Source organism: Siniperca chuatsi, linkage group LG10, assembly GCF_020085105.1.
Source record: "Siniperca chuatsi isolate FFG_IHB_CAS linkage group LG10, ASM2008510v1, whole genome shotgun sequence".
Classification (NCBI taxonomy): Eukaryota; Metazoa; Chordata; class Actinopteri; order Centrarchiformes; family Sinipercidae; genus Siniperca; species Siniperca chuatsi.
In genome coordinates, this window is record NC_058051.1 from 23,843,747 (window position 1) to 23,859,401 (window position 15,655).

The following is a 15,655-nucleotide window of genomic DNA, read 5'->3' on the forward strand; positions in this document are numbered from 1 at the left end:
TACTAGGTAAAACTACCTACCAGCGCTTCTAAACCTCATTAATTAACACGTTATATGGTCCTGTTTTCCCCTGTTCCCAGTCTTTGTGCTAAGTTTAAATGGCTGCTGGCTGTAGCTTTGTAATTACAGAGTTACTTTTGTGTCCTTATTATGCAATCAAAAAATAGGTTTGAGAGCAAAACTATCAACACTCACAAATGTGTGATTAAAAATGTCATCCAAAAGTTTTGTTTGCAAATCCAAAAGTTTCAAAATCAATGTAATAGCATAGTAAAATTATCTTATATAATAGCAAGCATGCTGTTTTTGAACTGGTGCATGTAGATTGCTTCAGTTTTTGACTGTGGTTAAATGAGCCGTGGTTTGTGAAAACCCGGTCAAGCCAGTGGCCGTTTGGATTTTGATTCACATCTATTCATGCAGTTGAATAGACGCCAAACATTTGCTGGTTCTAGCTTCTCAAATGCAAGCATTTACTGCTTTTCTTTGTCAATTATAATAGGAAATATCTTTGGGTTTTGGACTGTTGATCTGATAAAACAACCAATTGGAAGACGTTACTTTGGGCTGTGAGAAATAATGATGGGCATTTTTTCACAATTGTCTGACATTTCATGGACAAACCAATCGATTAATTGAGAAAATAATCAGCAGATTACTTGGTAATGAAAATAATTGTTACTTGTAGCCCTAATGTATTTGAAGTTTTAGATCGGTCTAAAAAGTCTGAAAAGGCCAACAGTGACCGACCCCAAGACAAGTTCAACTCAAATTCAACACAAGTCAGAATCAGAAATCAGAATCAGAAATACTTAATTGATCCCCGAGGGGAAACTCTTTTGTTACAGCTGCTCACTATCACATCAATGCACAGAGGAAGAGAAGTACTAAGCAAATCAAAATAATACACTATAATACAGCTAAGATAAATTAAGTACAAAGTGGATATAAGTATAAAAGCTAAAATAAGTGCAAGTACAAAAGTGGATTTACAGGTTGATAAGTATGTACAGTATAATACAATGTAATAATGTATGTAATAAGTAATAGTGCAATAATGAGTACTGTCAAATTAAGTGTAGCAGATTAGCCAGATTATTAGATGGTGGATTTTGCATAGCAGTAATATAAATATCAATAAATAGGGAATATTAAACAGAAAACAGAGCATATTGCACAGGAGTATTAAACAGAGAATATTGCACAATATTTCAAGCGATGTTAGAGGGAGGAGTTAAAGAGTTTGATGGCCACAGGCAGGAATGACTTCCTGTGGTGCTCTGTGATACATTTGGGATGAGTCTTTCGCTGAATCCACGACAGAAGAAGTTTTCTACAACCTTGCTTATAACACAAGCAAATGCTGTAAGCAGCAGGACATGCAACCACCAAAGGGAGTGTACTTTAGAAGTTTTGTGTTGGTCCATGGTTCGTACCATGGAAACCATTTTAATCCTTAAGTTATATAATATACAGTGCATCATTTCATACATTTATCAAGGCCATCTTATCTGCATGAATTGGCCAGCTGTCCGTATCTGAATGACTTTACATTGGCAAGTTTACATAACCTCAAGTGCTTTGAATCAGGCAATAAAAACAGATTTAATCACCAGTCATCTTCTGACAGCTCATTGCAGTCTAATATGACCAGTTTAACAATTACCCTCTCTTGAAGCATCCATCACACCTCACTAGACATGCAGCCTTTGTCCCTCTCTTATCTACGTCTATAAAAGGGACTTACAGGTGGATCATAGGCATGTCCAGCCAATCACCTGGGAAGAGGTAAGTCATCAGCATACAGAGGTTTTAGTAGCCTACATTTTACAAGAATAAATGTTATGTGCAGCATTAGGCTACTACCTATAGTACAACCTGTAGAATCAGTTGCAATTTGCAAAAACTATAATGCAATCTTATAAAGATTCGTAACACACAACATTTTTTTTTTGTTGCAGATCAGTCTGAGGAAAAGGCTCAGCTGATACAACATGGCTCAACTAACAATCTTGGCTGGTAAGTTACATTCTTTCAGTTGTTAATTCATTCAGAGGCAGTGATCTCATGCAAAAAATGACATCAAATTTCAATTTTTTTAGGACTGTCCCTTTTGATGTATCTTCAGATAGGTAAGCATCCAGTATTTAACTTCTTTATGTCATTTGCTTTTTAACCCCATGACCTAGAATAGAAACTTAATTATAATAATTTCTCTCCTCTCCAAAAATGTCTTCTACCAAACTGGTGTGCTACTTCACCAACTGGTCCCAGTATAGACCAGGTGTTGGCAAATATCTGCCTGCCAATGTAGACCCCAACCTCTGCACACACCTGATCTACGCCTTTTCAATAATCAGCCCTTCTAACGAGCTGGCACCCTATGAGTGGAATGATGATGTTCTCTATAAATCCTTTAATGAACTCAAGAATAGGTGAGTTGTTCCTGCCTGTAGAATCAATCAATTGCAGGTCTTCGTCACCGTCATTTTAAAACAACTAATCACATCAGCAGTCGAGATGAAGTTGGATGTTTTAGTGTGATTATTGATTCAAGTGGTATCATTCAGTTTTCCATATAAGAAGATTTGATTTGATTAACTGCAGTGGAATCTAACTAAGTACATTTAGTTACTGTCCTGTGAAAACCATGTATCTCCAAAACGGCAGCTTTTCAGCTTTGTGGCAGTGCAATTTTCATATTATTGGTGCATTTTTAAATAGTTTGATTAGCTTAACAACTTAATTTTATCCTTTACATTTATTTTTTCTAATCCTTACTTCTTTCACTTACTCTAATTACCATTAGTGTACATTAGCCTAATAGCACATCATCTAGAGTATGCCACCCCCATATTTCACTGCACATATTGAAAATAAGAGTATGTGACAAATAAATCTTTGAATCTTCAATCCACTGCACTACATTTCAGAGGCAAATATAATACTTTTCACTCCACTATTTTCATCTCGCAGCTATCTGTATAGTTACTAGTTACTTTGCAGATTAACATTTTACATACAAAAGCTATGCTCAACTTTGAAATTTGCACAGTATATAAAGGCCCAAAGTAAATAAATACGTATGTTCCAAACTTAAAAGAAAGGGTTTTGAGGGGACATGAGTAAAAAAAAAGACAAAAACTGTATGTAGTTTTATCATTAAATAAATTTTAAAAAGTGGAAGAAAAAAGAAAAAGATGCACTAATTAATTGTAAATCCACATGTTTTTGCATATTTCTTGCACAGAAACCCCCGGCTGAAGACTCTGTTGGCTGTTGGTGGGTGGAACTTTGGACACACAAGACACACAATTTAATACATCACAAAATTGAACTCAGATTGAATTAATACAAGCCCAGCATAAAGAAAAAGATGTTTCACATGAATCATGTTGAGGATGTAGTATAATTTTCTTCCATTTCTACAGATTTGCACTTTCCTCCAAGGAGGCAGTCTTCACTGGATTGATGAGCAAATGGTGCCCTATGCCATTAAAGGAAATGCGTGGGTTGGGTTTGATAACAGACAGAGCTTTGAAATCAAGGTAATAAATAACATATTACCCTTCATATCTATGTTTATGGAGATAATAAACAAGATAAAAGTAGCTTATCTCTATCACTACTTGCCAGCTATAAGTATCTTTGCTTTCCTTCCTGTTTTTAATACCTCAGATTGAGCAGAAGGTCTCACTCTAACTTGAAACTTTGCATTTCAGCAAACCAGTGTTGGAAATCCAACCCAGGTGTACAAATCAAAAAGACATCAAAGATAGAAAATATTATCTAATTCTTACATGATAGAGCCACCAAACTTCGCATATGTGTTGGATCAGAAATTATGTGATTTGGTTGTACTCTACATTACCACTGCTGCCTATATTGCCGATATATCACAGAATTTTTATCCTCGTAGTTGTTTGCAATGTGACACATGAATTATGGTAATAATACAGTTAAGTTACACATAAATGGAGGAAAGCATTTTCTGGCATGAGACAGTGCAGAAAAAACTTACAGGTGCTGGATCAAAAACAAACTGAAGGAAAAGGTCAGACAAAGGTCAGACTGTGCTGATACCTTAATCTAACAGAGAAACGTTTCAGTCTAACAGATCTTCATCAGAATTTGTCAAATAAACATCACAAAGCAGAGCAAAACATATATATATATATATATATATATATATATATATACAGTAGACACAAACACATTCATCACTCAGGTGGCTGCATGCGATCTGCATGATTGCAGCAGAGCTGGATAACACTGTCAGATACTTCCCATCGAGGGGACAAAACATGCCTTTAAGGAAAAGAATTAAGAATAAATATATAATCTATATTCATCTATGAGACTCATTATGTTCTTGTATTATGATGTTTATTATGATGTTTATCTGACAATGCCTGACAAAGATCTCTTTTAGTTCGAAATGTTTTGTCTTTTGTCTTTTATATTCTGACATGAGGCTATGCTAGACCATTCAGGGACCCCACAGTGCGTTGGGCCACATTTGGTCCTGTTGAATAGTGTCAGCATCACAAATGTTTAAACAACAGAAATAACGCAGACATAATTTCACCTTCAACTGGACTGTAACTAAAATCTTCAACTCTTTGGATGTAGAACGTCTCCCAAATTGGCTAGGACTCAAGTCTCTGTATTTCCTATTTATGTTTGGGGGTTCTTTGATATGATCAGACACTTTTGCACTCTGTGAATAAAACCAAAAATGTTTTTTTTCTCATTCAATTCAGCTTAAATACTTGAGAAAGGTCTTGGAATGTGTATAGAACAATGTGATGGTGTAGTCCCTCATTCGTCCAGGAGTGTTCCATCTCGGTTCTTTGTGAAAATCAAGAAACAAGACTTGGAAGCGTTCTCAGAGCATATCAATACGGTGGACCCCAACATCAAGTTCACGCGTGAGGATGCAAAAGAGAACCGCTTGGCCTTTCTTGATTGTTCTACTCTCAGAGGAGAGGACGGAAAGCTCCAGATAGAAGTGTACAGGAAACCAACACATACGGATCAATACCTGCTCTTTGACTCACACCATCCACTACAGCACAAGCTGGGTGTAATCCGGACATTACAACACAGAGCCAAAGAAGTGCCCACAGGCTCAGAGGGTAAGAAGAAAGAGGAAAGGCATGTCCAGAATGCACTCTCAGCCTGTGGTTATCCTACTTGGGCTATCAACAAAGTTAAAAGAGCCAAAAACAGGACAAAAGTGTAACTGAACCGAGAAGGAACGGTGTCTCCATTCCTTATGTATCTGGACTGTCTGAAAACTACAAAGGATCTTTAGACAGCACGATGTTCCTGTCTTCTTTAAACCAGGCAACACTTTAAGACAGAAACTCGTTCACCCTAAGGACAAGTTACCCACACAAAAACAGAGCAATGTTGTCTATTCCATTCAGTGCAGTGAGGAAAACTGCAAAGAACGGTACATAGGCGAAACCAAACAGCCACTTCACAAAAGACTTTATCAGCACAGACGACACGCTAACTCAGGATTACAGAGCGCCGTGCATTTGCGTTTAAAAGCTACAAACCACACATTTGAAGACAGCGAGGTGAAGATTCTTAGTAGAGAGAAGAGTTGGTTTGAACGGGGCGTCAAGGAAGCCATTTTTGTGAAGAAAGAGAACCCCTCTTTGAACAGAAATGGTGGTCTGAGATTTAATCTGCCCAAAGTCTATCAGAGTGTATTATCACCTTGGTCACGCCTATCACATGCTAATCAGGCACTTAACAGTGATGAAGTAGATGCAGCCAGAAAACAATAGGCCTGATTACTGATCACTGGGCCATCTTGAAACTATTAGGTCAGTTTCAGGTGAAACTAGCTATTAACAGATACTCAGGCAGATTCCCTCCTGAGGGCAGGGCTTATGTAACTCAGATTAGCTTAAATTTCCAGTTCCCGTCCAATTTTTTCTCAATTGAGAATGACTTCCGGATGGGAGCCGAAACGTCTTGATTCTGAAAACAGTGTCCAGATGACTACGACTGAAACCTTTTCTACGATATAGAACAATGTGTTACACTTGTACCAGTTATATGTATTAAAACAACAAAACTTCCCATCCCATAGGCACAGTATCTGAAAGATAACAAATTTGGAGGAGCCTTCATCTGGTCACTAGATCTGGATGATTTTTCTGGACAGTTCTGTGGACAGGGAAACTATCCCCTCATTAGTTACCTGCACACTCTCCTGAATTCAGGTAAATAGAAATTAGACCTCAACTCTGCACAGCATGTAAAAGTTTCATTATCTCCACTAACAATTAAAATCTTCCTTCCATAATCTCTTGAATTTAAATATGTTTTATCTTGCTAGATCTTCCACCTCCCCCTCCTGTAACCACACTTCCACCAGTGAGCACAACCCGTCCCAGCCTAGCCGACACCACAACTGCTACCAATGCTACTACAACTACCACTGCCACAATTACCACAGCTGTTGTTTCTGGAAGTGATTTCTGTGCTGGGAAGAATGACGGCCTCTACATAAATGACAAGGACAGCAACTCCTTTTATCAGTGCGTCCACAGACACACATACCTCCAGAGATGTCCAGTTAATCTTGTTTTCAGTGACTGATGCAAGTGCTGCGACTGGCCTTAAAGAAATGTCTTCTTCATGAAACAAAATAGTGTGTTTTATTTTTAAAATGTTTTGTTTAATGTTAATAATTTCATTTGTATATACTATTCAAATGAATAAAAAGTCTAAATATATATTTTGTACATGATTCTGACATGAAACACAAAATGATGACGTCACAAAAATAAGACAAGACTGCACAACACAACGCTCAACTTATATTACTTATGTGGAGCATATTAGGGATTCTTTTTTTAAATAAATGTTCTCCAAGTCTTGTGGGAAAAAAAATCTAGACAAGATTTTGTTACTACATTAGTCTACTTTCTACTATGCTATACATTCAGACTCACTATAGGCTTTTATATGCCTGTCCGGCTTGATGTTTGTAAGAGGATTCATTTAACAGGACATTGACCCTGAATTGAAGCTATGCCAGCACTGTCTGAAGTCCAAAGAAGCAAGAGAAGTGCTGATGTTCCCCAGTCATCTGACCTCAAAGCCACTAAACATCTCTGGGAATGTTAGAAAATGGAAAAGGCAAAACACACTGTACATAACACCACAAGACAATGTCTGGGATGTTTTAAGAATGCTGGAATACTATAGATTGACAGCTTTTGAAACATTTGTAGAATTGATGCCACTCAAAGTGCAAGATGCATGGTTAATGTGTCAGACAGACCAAATATTGAGAAACTATCAGTGACAGAATGAGTTTTAAGCAACAGACTGTGTAGCTTACAAAGGGTCACAGGTTGTTTAATATTATACAGTCTAAGGAGACCCTGTGTTTTCTGCATGTGTCCAGAAAGATTTCGTATCAACTGAGTATGTCAAGTTGTGAAGTTTTCTTTGTGAGGTCAAATGTCTTTTACCAGCTTCTGTTATTTGACCTACTTGGATGAAGCACCAGCTCCATGTCCTAACCTTCGGTTCAGACAATTTTTTCCCAGTTAATGATTATCATGGTTTGCGTATTCTTTCATCAGCAAAAGAAAGCTAGAGCAAGTGCTCTATTTTTGACAAGGCAAGAGCTCATCCAAGCACAACCATGAGCAAGCTAATTCTAATTGCAGGTGAGGCACAATGAAAGGCATGAAACGGTTTCTTAAAATCTGTTTTTAACTAATATTTACTAACTAAATCTGTAACTTTGAAGGTCTCTGTCTTTCCCTTGGCAATTTGGGTGAGTTCACAAGTTATATTAATGATTAATACTGAACAGTCTTAGTAGCAACTGAACACAGTCTATATTGTTAAATATCTAGTCAATGATTATTCCTCAAAGATTAATGAAAACTATTTCTGTTCTTCCATGTTTAGTCTCATCCTCCAGACTGGTGTGTTATTTCACTAACTGGTCCCAATACCGACCTAGCAATGGGAAGTTTATGCCTCTAAATATTGATCCAAACCTGTGTACCCACCTGATCTATGCCTTTTCTGGTATTAATGAGGCTAATGAGTTAGTCACCATAGAATGGAACGATGACGACCTCTACACATCCTTTAATGGGCTCAAACAGAGGTCAGTCCAGAATTTTCTAGCAGTATCTCTTGTAAAATGTTATGAAAAATAATCATAGCTGGCAACTAAAATTGTACATTCCCACAGGAATCCAAATTTAAAAACACTGTTGGCAGTCGGAGGCTGGACCTTTGGAACACAAAAGTGAGATATTTAGCACAAAACAATCAATAAAGATCAATGTAATGTATGTATGTCTTCTTGAGAGCATTTTTCTTTCCCCAAAATGCTACCCAGATTCACTACAATGGTGTCAACACAAGCCAACAGAAATACATTTATCCAGTCTTCTATCAAACTACTGAGAAAATATGGTTTTGATGGACTAGACCTGGACTGGGAATACCCCGCTGCAAGAGGAAGTCCTCTCGAGGACAAGCAGAGATTCACAGTGTTATGCAAGGTCAGATCCATAATTATTGTTCTGGAGTTCAACTGATGTTTAACATAAACCATTAGGTGATTTTCCTATGATTCTGTGGTGTACAGGAACTCCTAGAAGCCTATGAGGCTGAGGGAACTGCAACTGGTAGGTCCAGATTAATGATCTCTGCTGCTGTGGCTGCTGGGAAAGGAACCATTGATGCTGGTTTTGAAATTGCAGAGATGGCAAAGTACACCAAATTGTTACTCCCCACATTATTCCGATGATTAGCTGTCATAATGTTTTGGTGAACTTGCACTAACATGCATTTTATCAGGTACCTGGACTTTATTAATGTGATGACATACGACTTTCATGGCTCCTGGGAGAGTGTGACAGGACATCACAGCCCCTTATACAAGGGATCCAAAGACACTGGGGACCATGTTTACTTAAATACTGTGAGTACAGGGATTCATTTTTTAGCTGCATCATCTAATGCCAACTCACTCTTTGTTTCTTGCTCAGTAAGTGCATTTCCATCCACCTGTTTTTATGCAGATTTTCAATTTAAGAATTAAATTAAGAAACCCAAGTGGAATTTTTTTTTAAAGTTCAAATATTGGAAAAAAATTTCTACGCTTGGCTGAGGTGGAAAGGTTGGTGTTTGATACATGCAAAATGCGACAGAAACAGAATTAGCAAATTAATCATGACTTGCAAGAAGCATGTGACTTAAACGTCTGAAGTTTCCGCTCCACTGGAGAGACGAAAAATAGCAGCAGATGAAAACATCAGATCTGTGAGGAGCAATGAGGAGATGGTAACATTTCTCAAATTAATACATGAAACAAACATAAATGGCATATTTCCATCAGGTTTTCCACATGGTTTTCCTTCATTTGAGGTTTGACTGGCGTTCTCTTCTCCTGCAATGGTTTAATGGCATTCGACTGGAGAATTGGTGCCACCAACTGTTTATCTCTTTATATTCGCAAAAAAGTCATGGATGGAAACACGCGTCAATTGGCATTTTATTTTGCTGATTTCTGGAAATTCTGTTAAAATTTGCATTACATTTGGATGGAAACGTGACTTCTGTCTATCTCTTTTTATTCACTTTTCAGGACTTTGCCATGAGGTATTGGCGGGACAAGGGAACACCTGTAGAAAAGCTAAATATGGGCTTTGCTACATACGGGAGAACATTTCAACTGTCTACTCAATCCAGTCAGGTTGGAGCACCAGCCAGTGGTCCCGCTGCTGCTGGTGTTTTTACACGGGAGGCCGGCTTCTGGTCTTATTATGAGGTTTCATTGACGATTCATTGAATTGATCTATCTTTTATAGTCTATATTACTGATAAAAAGATGAAGTTATTTTATTATGAAGCCATCACACAGAGCTTCAATACATTGGTTTTCATTTTCTTTTCAGATTTGCACTTTTCTTCAAGGGGCCAGTGTCCACTTGATTGAGGACCAGAAAGTTCCATATGCCGTCAAACAAAATGAGTGGGTTGGATATGACAACAAAGAAAGTTTTGAGACTAAGGTAGTCATGTGTTTCTATAAAAATGTTGCTCAATTCTTTTGCCAGATACCACATGTACAAAGTCAAGTTAAAATACAGTGTTAAAGTACATACAAGTGTTGCTATCGTTGTTTATTCAGGTGCGTTACCTAAATGGCAGCAGATTTGGAGGCGCTTTCGTCTGGGCTCTGGATCTGGATGACTTTAATGGACAGTTCTGTGGACAGGGAAACTACCCTCTCATCAGCTATCTCCGCTCTCTTTTGGCTTCAGGTAAATAGAATTTATATATTGTTAAAATGTTTTCTTTCATAATTCACACAGCATTAATTAATTTCTTGACTTTTGTCAACTTTGATTGTACAGAATACTAATATTTCACTATTATTTCTACAGATCTTCCTCCCCTTCCCACTACAGAAACCATTCCAAATCAAGTGACTCTGTCTACAAACAAAGATTCCACCACACCTAGTTCCAGACCTTCAATCACTACTTCAACCAAAATCCCAGACAACAACTTCTGTGCAACAAAGACCGGTGGGGTTTATGCCAAACCTGATGCCCCAGGTTCCTTTTACAATTGTGCCAATGGCATCACCTGGATCCAAAACTGCCCAGCTAATTTGGTCTTTCGAGATAGCTGCAAATGCTGTGACTGGCCCTAAAAGCTTGCACGTCATTTTACATTCGACAAGCTCCGATATCTGTAGTCATCAACAGTGAGCAAAAATCATTCTTGTTGATTCACAATTTTATGACTGTGTTTTGTGTTAAAGGGATAGTTTGGGTTTTTTGAAGTGGGGTTGTATGAGGTACTTATCGATAGTCAGTGCATTACCTATAGTAGATGGGGGTCGGCGCACAGCCAGTTTGGAGAAGCGGGACGCTACGCATACTGCTTTGCAGCGCACGGTATTATGCTGAAGCAGTGCATATGCGTAGGAATATGGAAGTCCCGCAGTTGAGAAAATGTAGTGCCAAAGGAAAGGGCTGTCTGACAGCACAGTAAAGCAGTGAGAATTTTACTTTTAGAGTGTACACTTATACTGTTACAGATTTTTTTAGGTCAAACTTTTTTTGGCGGTTAAAATACACATTACTGTTGATCCCCATTCACAACAATATAGAGCTGAGTGTCTGTGGCAGAGCAGCTGTCTGCTTCTCCAATCTGGCTGTGCGCCGACCCCCATCTACTGTAGGCAGTACCTCATACAACACCACTTCCAAAAACCCAAACTATCCCTGTAAGTTCATTTAACAGTGGAAATGTAGTACTTGTGAGAAGATGTTTTTTTCATGTGAAACTGATTACCTTAAAATTGTCTGTGAATTCCGATTTGTTTTTCCTAAAGACTACTGATTAAACCTTATCTAATGCATTAAACACACAATGGTAATCCTTACAAAAGCATTGACTTCTGGGTGTCTTTCCATTACACTGCAACATAAAATATACTCTAATATACACTTTTATACAGTGCCCTGTATAAACACCATAATACATTTTGAGTGCTCTTCTCTAACTAAACAGACTATCCCTCTACACAGGTATTACTCAGGCTTTCCTCTATCGCCTTCAATTGTTTCAAAATGCTGCTACTAGGATTATCACCGGTACAAAAATACAAGATCATATAACTCCAATTCTGGCCCCATTGGCTACCCATTCATTTTCGCATTGATTTTAAAAATGTATTGTTGACCTTCAAGGCTTTACATGACCAGGGACCTAACTATATCAAAGACCTACTAACCCCTGATGAGCCTGGGCGCCCTCTTAGATCAGCTGATGGTAGCTTTCTGGTCCTTCCCAGAGCCCGACTGTTTAGTTTTATTTATTTTTATTTTACTATTATTGTTTTATTGTATTTTATCCTTTTGTGAAGCACTTTGTAATTTTGTTAATAAAAGCGCTATATAAATAGTTTATTATTATTATTATATTCCCACCAACCGCAACAACAACTTCAGCAATTCCTACTTTTACATTAACTTAATGCTATTAAGTTTAGGGAATTGATTAATTTTAGAGCATTATACAAAGACACAAAATAATAATACATCTGAGGGAAACAAATAATTAAATGTTACAAATTAAATAATTTGAGGAAACGACTTTGTGTACACAGATTACAAATTCAAGAGTATGAAATACTAATGTCTGCACACAAAACATGTCATTATTTGATCTAGTCAGGGTCTTGTCACTTTAATATTCTATGACAATTATGGTAATTACTAGACTACCACTACTACTACACTAGTCCCTGTTATGTCTTATCTTGGTTTTACTCATGTTCAGGATATGATATGGAACATAACCTGGTTATTAATATGTATGATTCTAACATTATCAGCTTACTGATAATCTGTGCCTTTGACTCCTCCACATCACAGTCTGTAATTTCTGTACTGAGGTGCAGATATTATCCGTATCTATTTCACTTATGGATCTCCTGTCCATGTTGTATGATCCAATATTTAGATTAATTATTAGACTATTTCTTCCCTATCATACAACTAACAGTGCACATTTTAGATCTGCATTAAAATTTGTGAAATGGTTAGTTGTGTTTTACAGCTGATTTATAACGTTATAAATATAACAATGTTGTTTCCAATAATATTTTGTATCGTGTATAGTATTCTCTTTAACATCCACACAGAGAGGATGTCAATGTTGATCTGTTGCAGGAAGGCGTGGATGGGATTTAGACAGACTCTCTTATACCCCATCAAGATACTTTTGTTTTCAACAAACAGCAGCACTTTAGAGGTTTTTCACCTGCAAAATATCACATAAATAGGCGCAAACAACTGCTCTGCTTGCATCATTCACGGCTGCTTGCTGTCATGTAATTTATTAATTAGTTTTAACGGTACATAGTGGGGTGATTTTGACTGCTGTCATTCCAGGAGCAAAATCTGGATTTATAGCCTACTCAAAAAAATGCCTTGATTGGTCCTGATTTCGATCCCCTGGAGTTGAGTTGAGGATGCACTTGTGCACATACAGTATTATCTGTATCTCGGTTATGAACTATCCTGGCGTGGATCATATTATAATGTTTGGATGGCACTTAAGTAACTTTGTTATTCATACATAGCAAAATAAGCGACAGATAGCAGGTTATATGACTGTGAGAGTCAGCCCCCAATATAGAGAGTTTGCCCGTCTTCTCTCAGCATCAGGTGTTTAGTGCAGAGGGTTTGTTTCTTGTAACTATGCTCTAATTGGAAGTCAGTGACGGCCTTTTAAAAGTAGATTGGGCATCTGAAAATAATTACAAAAGATTTCTCCCTCGTCTTTGGTGCCCCTCCAGCTGGTGGTGCCTTAGGTGGCCCTGGATCTAGTGGTCTTCAATACAACACCAAAGATTTCTTCAAATGAGACTGCAAAGTCTGTCACACCAATGATGTAATTAATTCCAATCAGGAGCAAGGATGTCCTTGTAAGAAGTTAACCTTTACCATTATGCCCTCATAAGAATGTTGCTTCCCTTTCCCTTCTAAGCTGCCAATTGTCTGAAATATGAGAGCACAAAACTGTTATGGATTCAGTCATCTTCACATACATTCGCTTACAAGGCACTGTGTGTGTGTGTCATGCACTTGCCTTGACGTCCCTGATGTTCCTTATAATTTCATCAAAAGGCGAGGGTGTGGCAACATACATAAATGACATGTTAATTTGGAAAAGGAATGCCCTAAATTATACTCCAGCAAAGGTATGTGCTAAATCACACCCAGTGAGCAGAATTTCCTGAATTACTACTTGTGATGACAACATATTTTTCCTATTTCTCCCCACGCACATGCTGAACATTCAACACCCTTTTCGGTGTGCCAATAATAAAGGCTGGCAAGGAAAGTGAGAGAGAGATAAAGGTAAGCAAAAAGTTTTTAAAAAAAAATAGGCATAACACACAATATTCTTAATGACCACACATCATTGTCCCCCAAAGTTCAGTCCCAGCTATGTTGTGTTATAGAGTCAAGTAAAAACAAATTAAATTGATACACTTAGTTCAGCATATACATTTGGTTAGACAGTTAAATCCTACTCCAACTTTTTAATATTTTTGTCCATGGGCATTTTGTAGCAACACCTACTCAATGTATTCACTTCCTGTAAACTCTACTCTGAATGCTATATTCTATTCCTGGTGAATAGAAAATAGGAGACGTGTTGCCCTGGCCAGCTTATGCAGTGTGTTGAGAGTGCAGAGTGTTGTTTGCCTCAAGTTTTGAAAAATGTATAACCACACATGCGACCGCTTTCAGCTCGCCATTGCCCTGACTCAGTAGGCTAGCCCTTTTTACACAGAGATCCCGCAATACTGCCTTAAAGAAGAGCAGTCATTACGCCTGCTTTGCTTTTTTACACTGACCAAAACAACGCCGGCATAATGCTGCCCCAGTGTGTGATTTAGATAGTGGAAAGTACCCCTTCAATGTCAGCGGAGCTGATCGTCATAGCGACACAATTCAAGCAGCTGGGAAACAACACATGGGAGCTTTACTTTGGTCTTGAGAAGTTGCAGCCTTTATTCACTGACAAACTGTAACCTACACTGTACATTTACTGCCAGACTGCCAGCTTCACTGCTCACTTTTTCCTCTGCACCGCCCTTATTCACCGTCACTCTCTGCCACTCGCTCTCTCTATTCAACCACACACTCACTACGCACACACGTGTCCCTGTGACTTGAACAAGCAGCAGGGGTGACGTAGTCTTGCTCTCTCTTATACTTTACTCTCTCACCTAGATGCGCTCTAAGGTACCAAAATTTGGCACCGATTGATTTAACGTGAATCGTGAATTCGATGTAATTCGGTCGGTACCCTCAAAAGTACCGAGTTCAGTGCCATACCCTAATTGCCATCCAGTTACACTGCTAGTGTGACTTAAAAGTCAAGTTGTTAAATATTTCTCAGGTGGAAGAAAGTCATCTTGGTCACTTTGCTTATATGAAAATATGAAATTTGACGTTCATCACCAAAAGTACAGTATCAAAATATACTACAGAGATTGGGTGTCCTGGTGGTAGAGGGTTTTAATATGCTGACCATGTAATCGCAACGTCCCTGGTTCCAGTCTGGACGGAGACCTTTCTCTGTTCTAATTTCCATAAAAAATGACTAAAAAGTACCATGGAATTATTGCAGTGCTTTTGTACTGGGTGAGTATTTCTATTTTTCTGGTCACTCGGTACGTGTCGAGCTTTACGAAGGCAATTGCAAACAACTGACAGCTTACAATATGAAATTATATTATGATTTTAAAAAATCGCTGTTAATAGCCAGCCATTTTGTTGTTCTTGAACTACAGCTTAATCTAGCTTAATATTTCAAAATCAATAGTTTTAGAGTAATTTGAATGAGTCTCTAGTGCGTATTTATACTGATGACTGCAGGGTTCCCGTATAAGAGTTAAAGAACCTCCTTAACAGAAAGAAATTTGAACATGGTGATATCATGCTAATTCAATGAATAAAATTTTAATTCAAAGTCAAAAGGGTGAGGTGACCTTGTCATCACTTTGTTATCCTCACCCTATTTAACTGCCACACCCTGTCAGTCCATTTAAAAGTGCACA

At 37.9% G+C, this 15,655-nt stretch overlaps 1 protein-coding gene and 1 pseudogene across 1 annotated transcript; both read left to right on the forward strand.

Annotated features, from left to right (window-relative positions):
• The first annotated feature begins 1,802 nt into the window (after positions 1-1,802).
• Positions 1,803-6,645, forward strand: LOC122882818 (annotated as a pseudogene).
• Positions 6,646-7,569: 924 nt separating this feature from the next.
• Positions 7,570-11,463, forward strand: LOC122883414 (acidic mammalian chitinase-like). The gene is made up of 11 exons (XM_044212052.1): positions 7,570-7,703; positions 7,787-7,813; positions 7,951-8,155; positions 8,243-8,299; positions 8,393-8,558; positions 8,645-8,769; positions 8,857-8,980; positions 9,647-9,829; positions 9,957-10,073; positions 10,193-10,325; positions 10,449-11,463. The coding sequence occupies exons 1-11, from the start codon at positions 7,679-7,681 to the stop codon at positions 10,718-10,720; spliced, it is 1,434 nt and encodes a 477-aa protein (XP_044067987.1). The 5' UTR covers positions 7,570-7,678; the 3' UTR covers positions 10,721-11,463.
• The last annotated feature ends 4,192 nt before the right edge of the window (positions 11,464-15,655 follow it).

Bases quoted from the DNA above. Each gene is read 5' to 3' on its own strand.
- LOC122883414 (XM_044212052.1), top strand. From the start codon at position 7,679: ATGAGCAAGCTAATTCTAATTGCAG. The intron at 7,814-7,950 runs GTGAGTTCACAA...TTCCATGTTTAG, and splicing joins TCTTTCCCTTGGCAATTTGG to TCTCATCCTCCAGACTGGTG. The intron at 10,326-10,448 runs GTAAATAGAATT...TTATTTCTACAG, and splicing joins CCGCTCTCTTTTGGCTTCAG to ATCTTCCTCCCCTTCCCACT.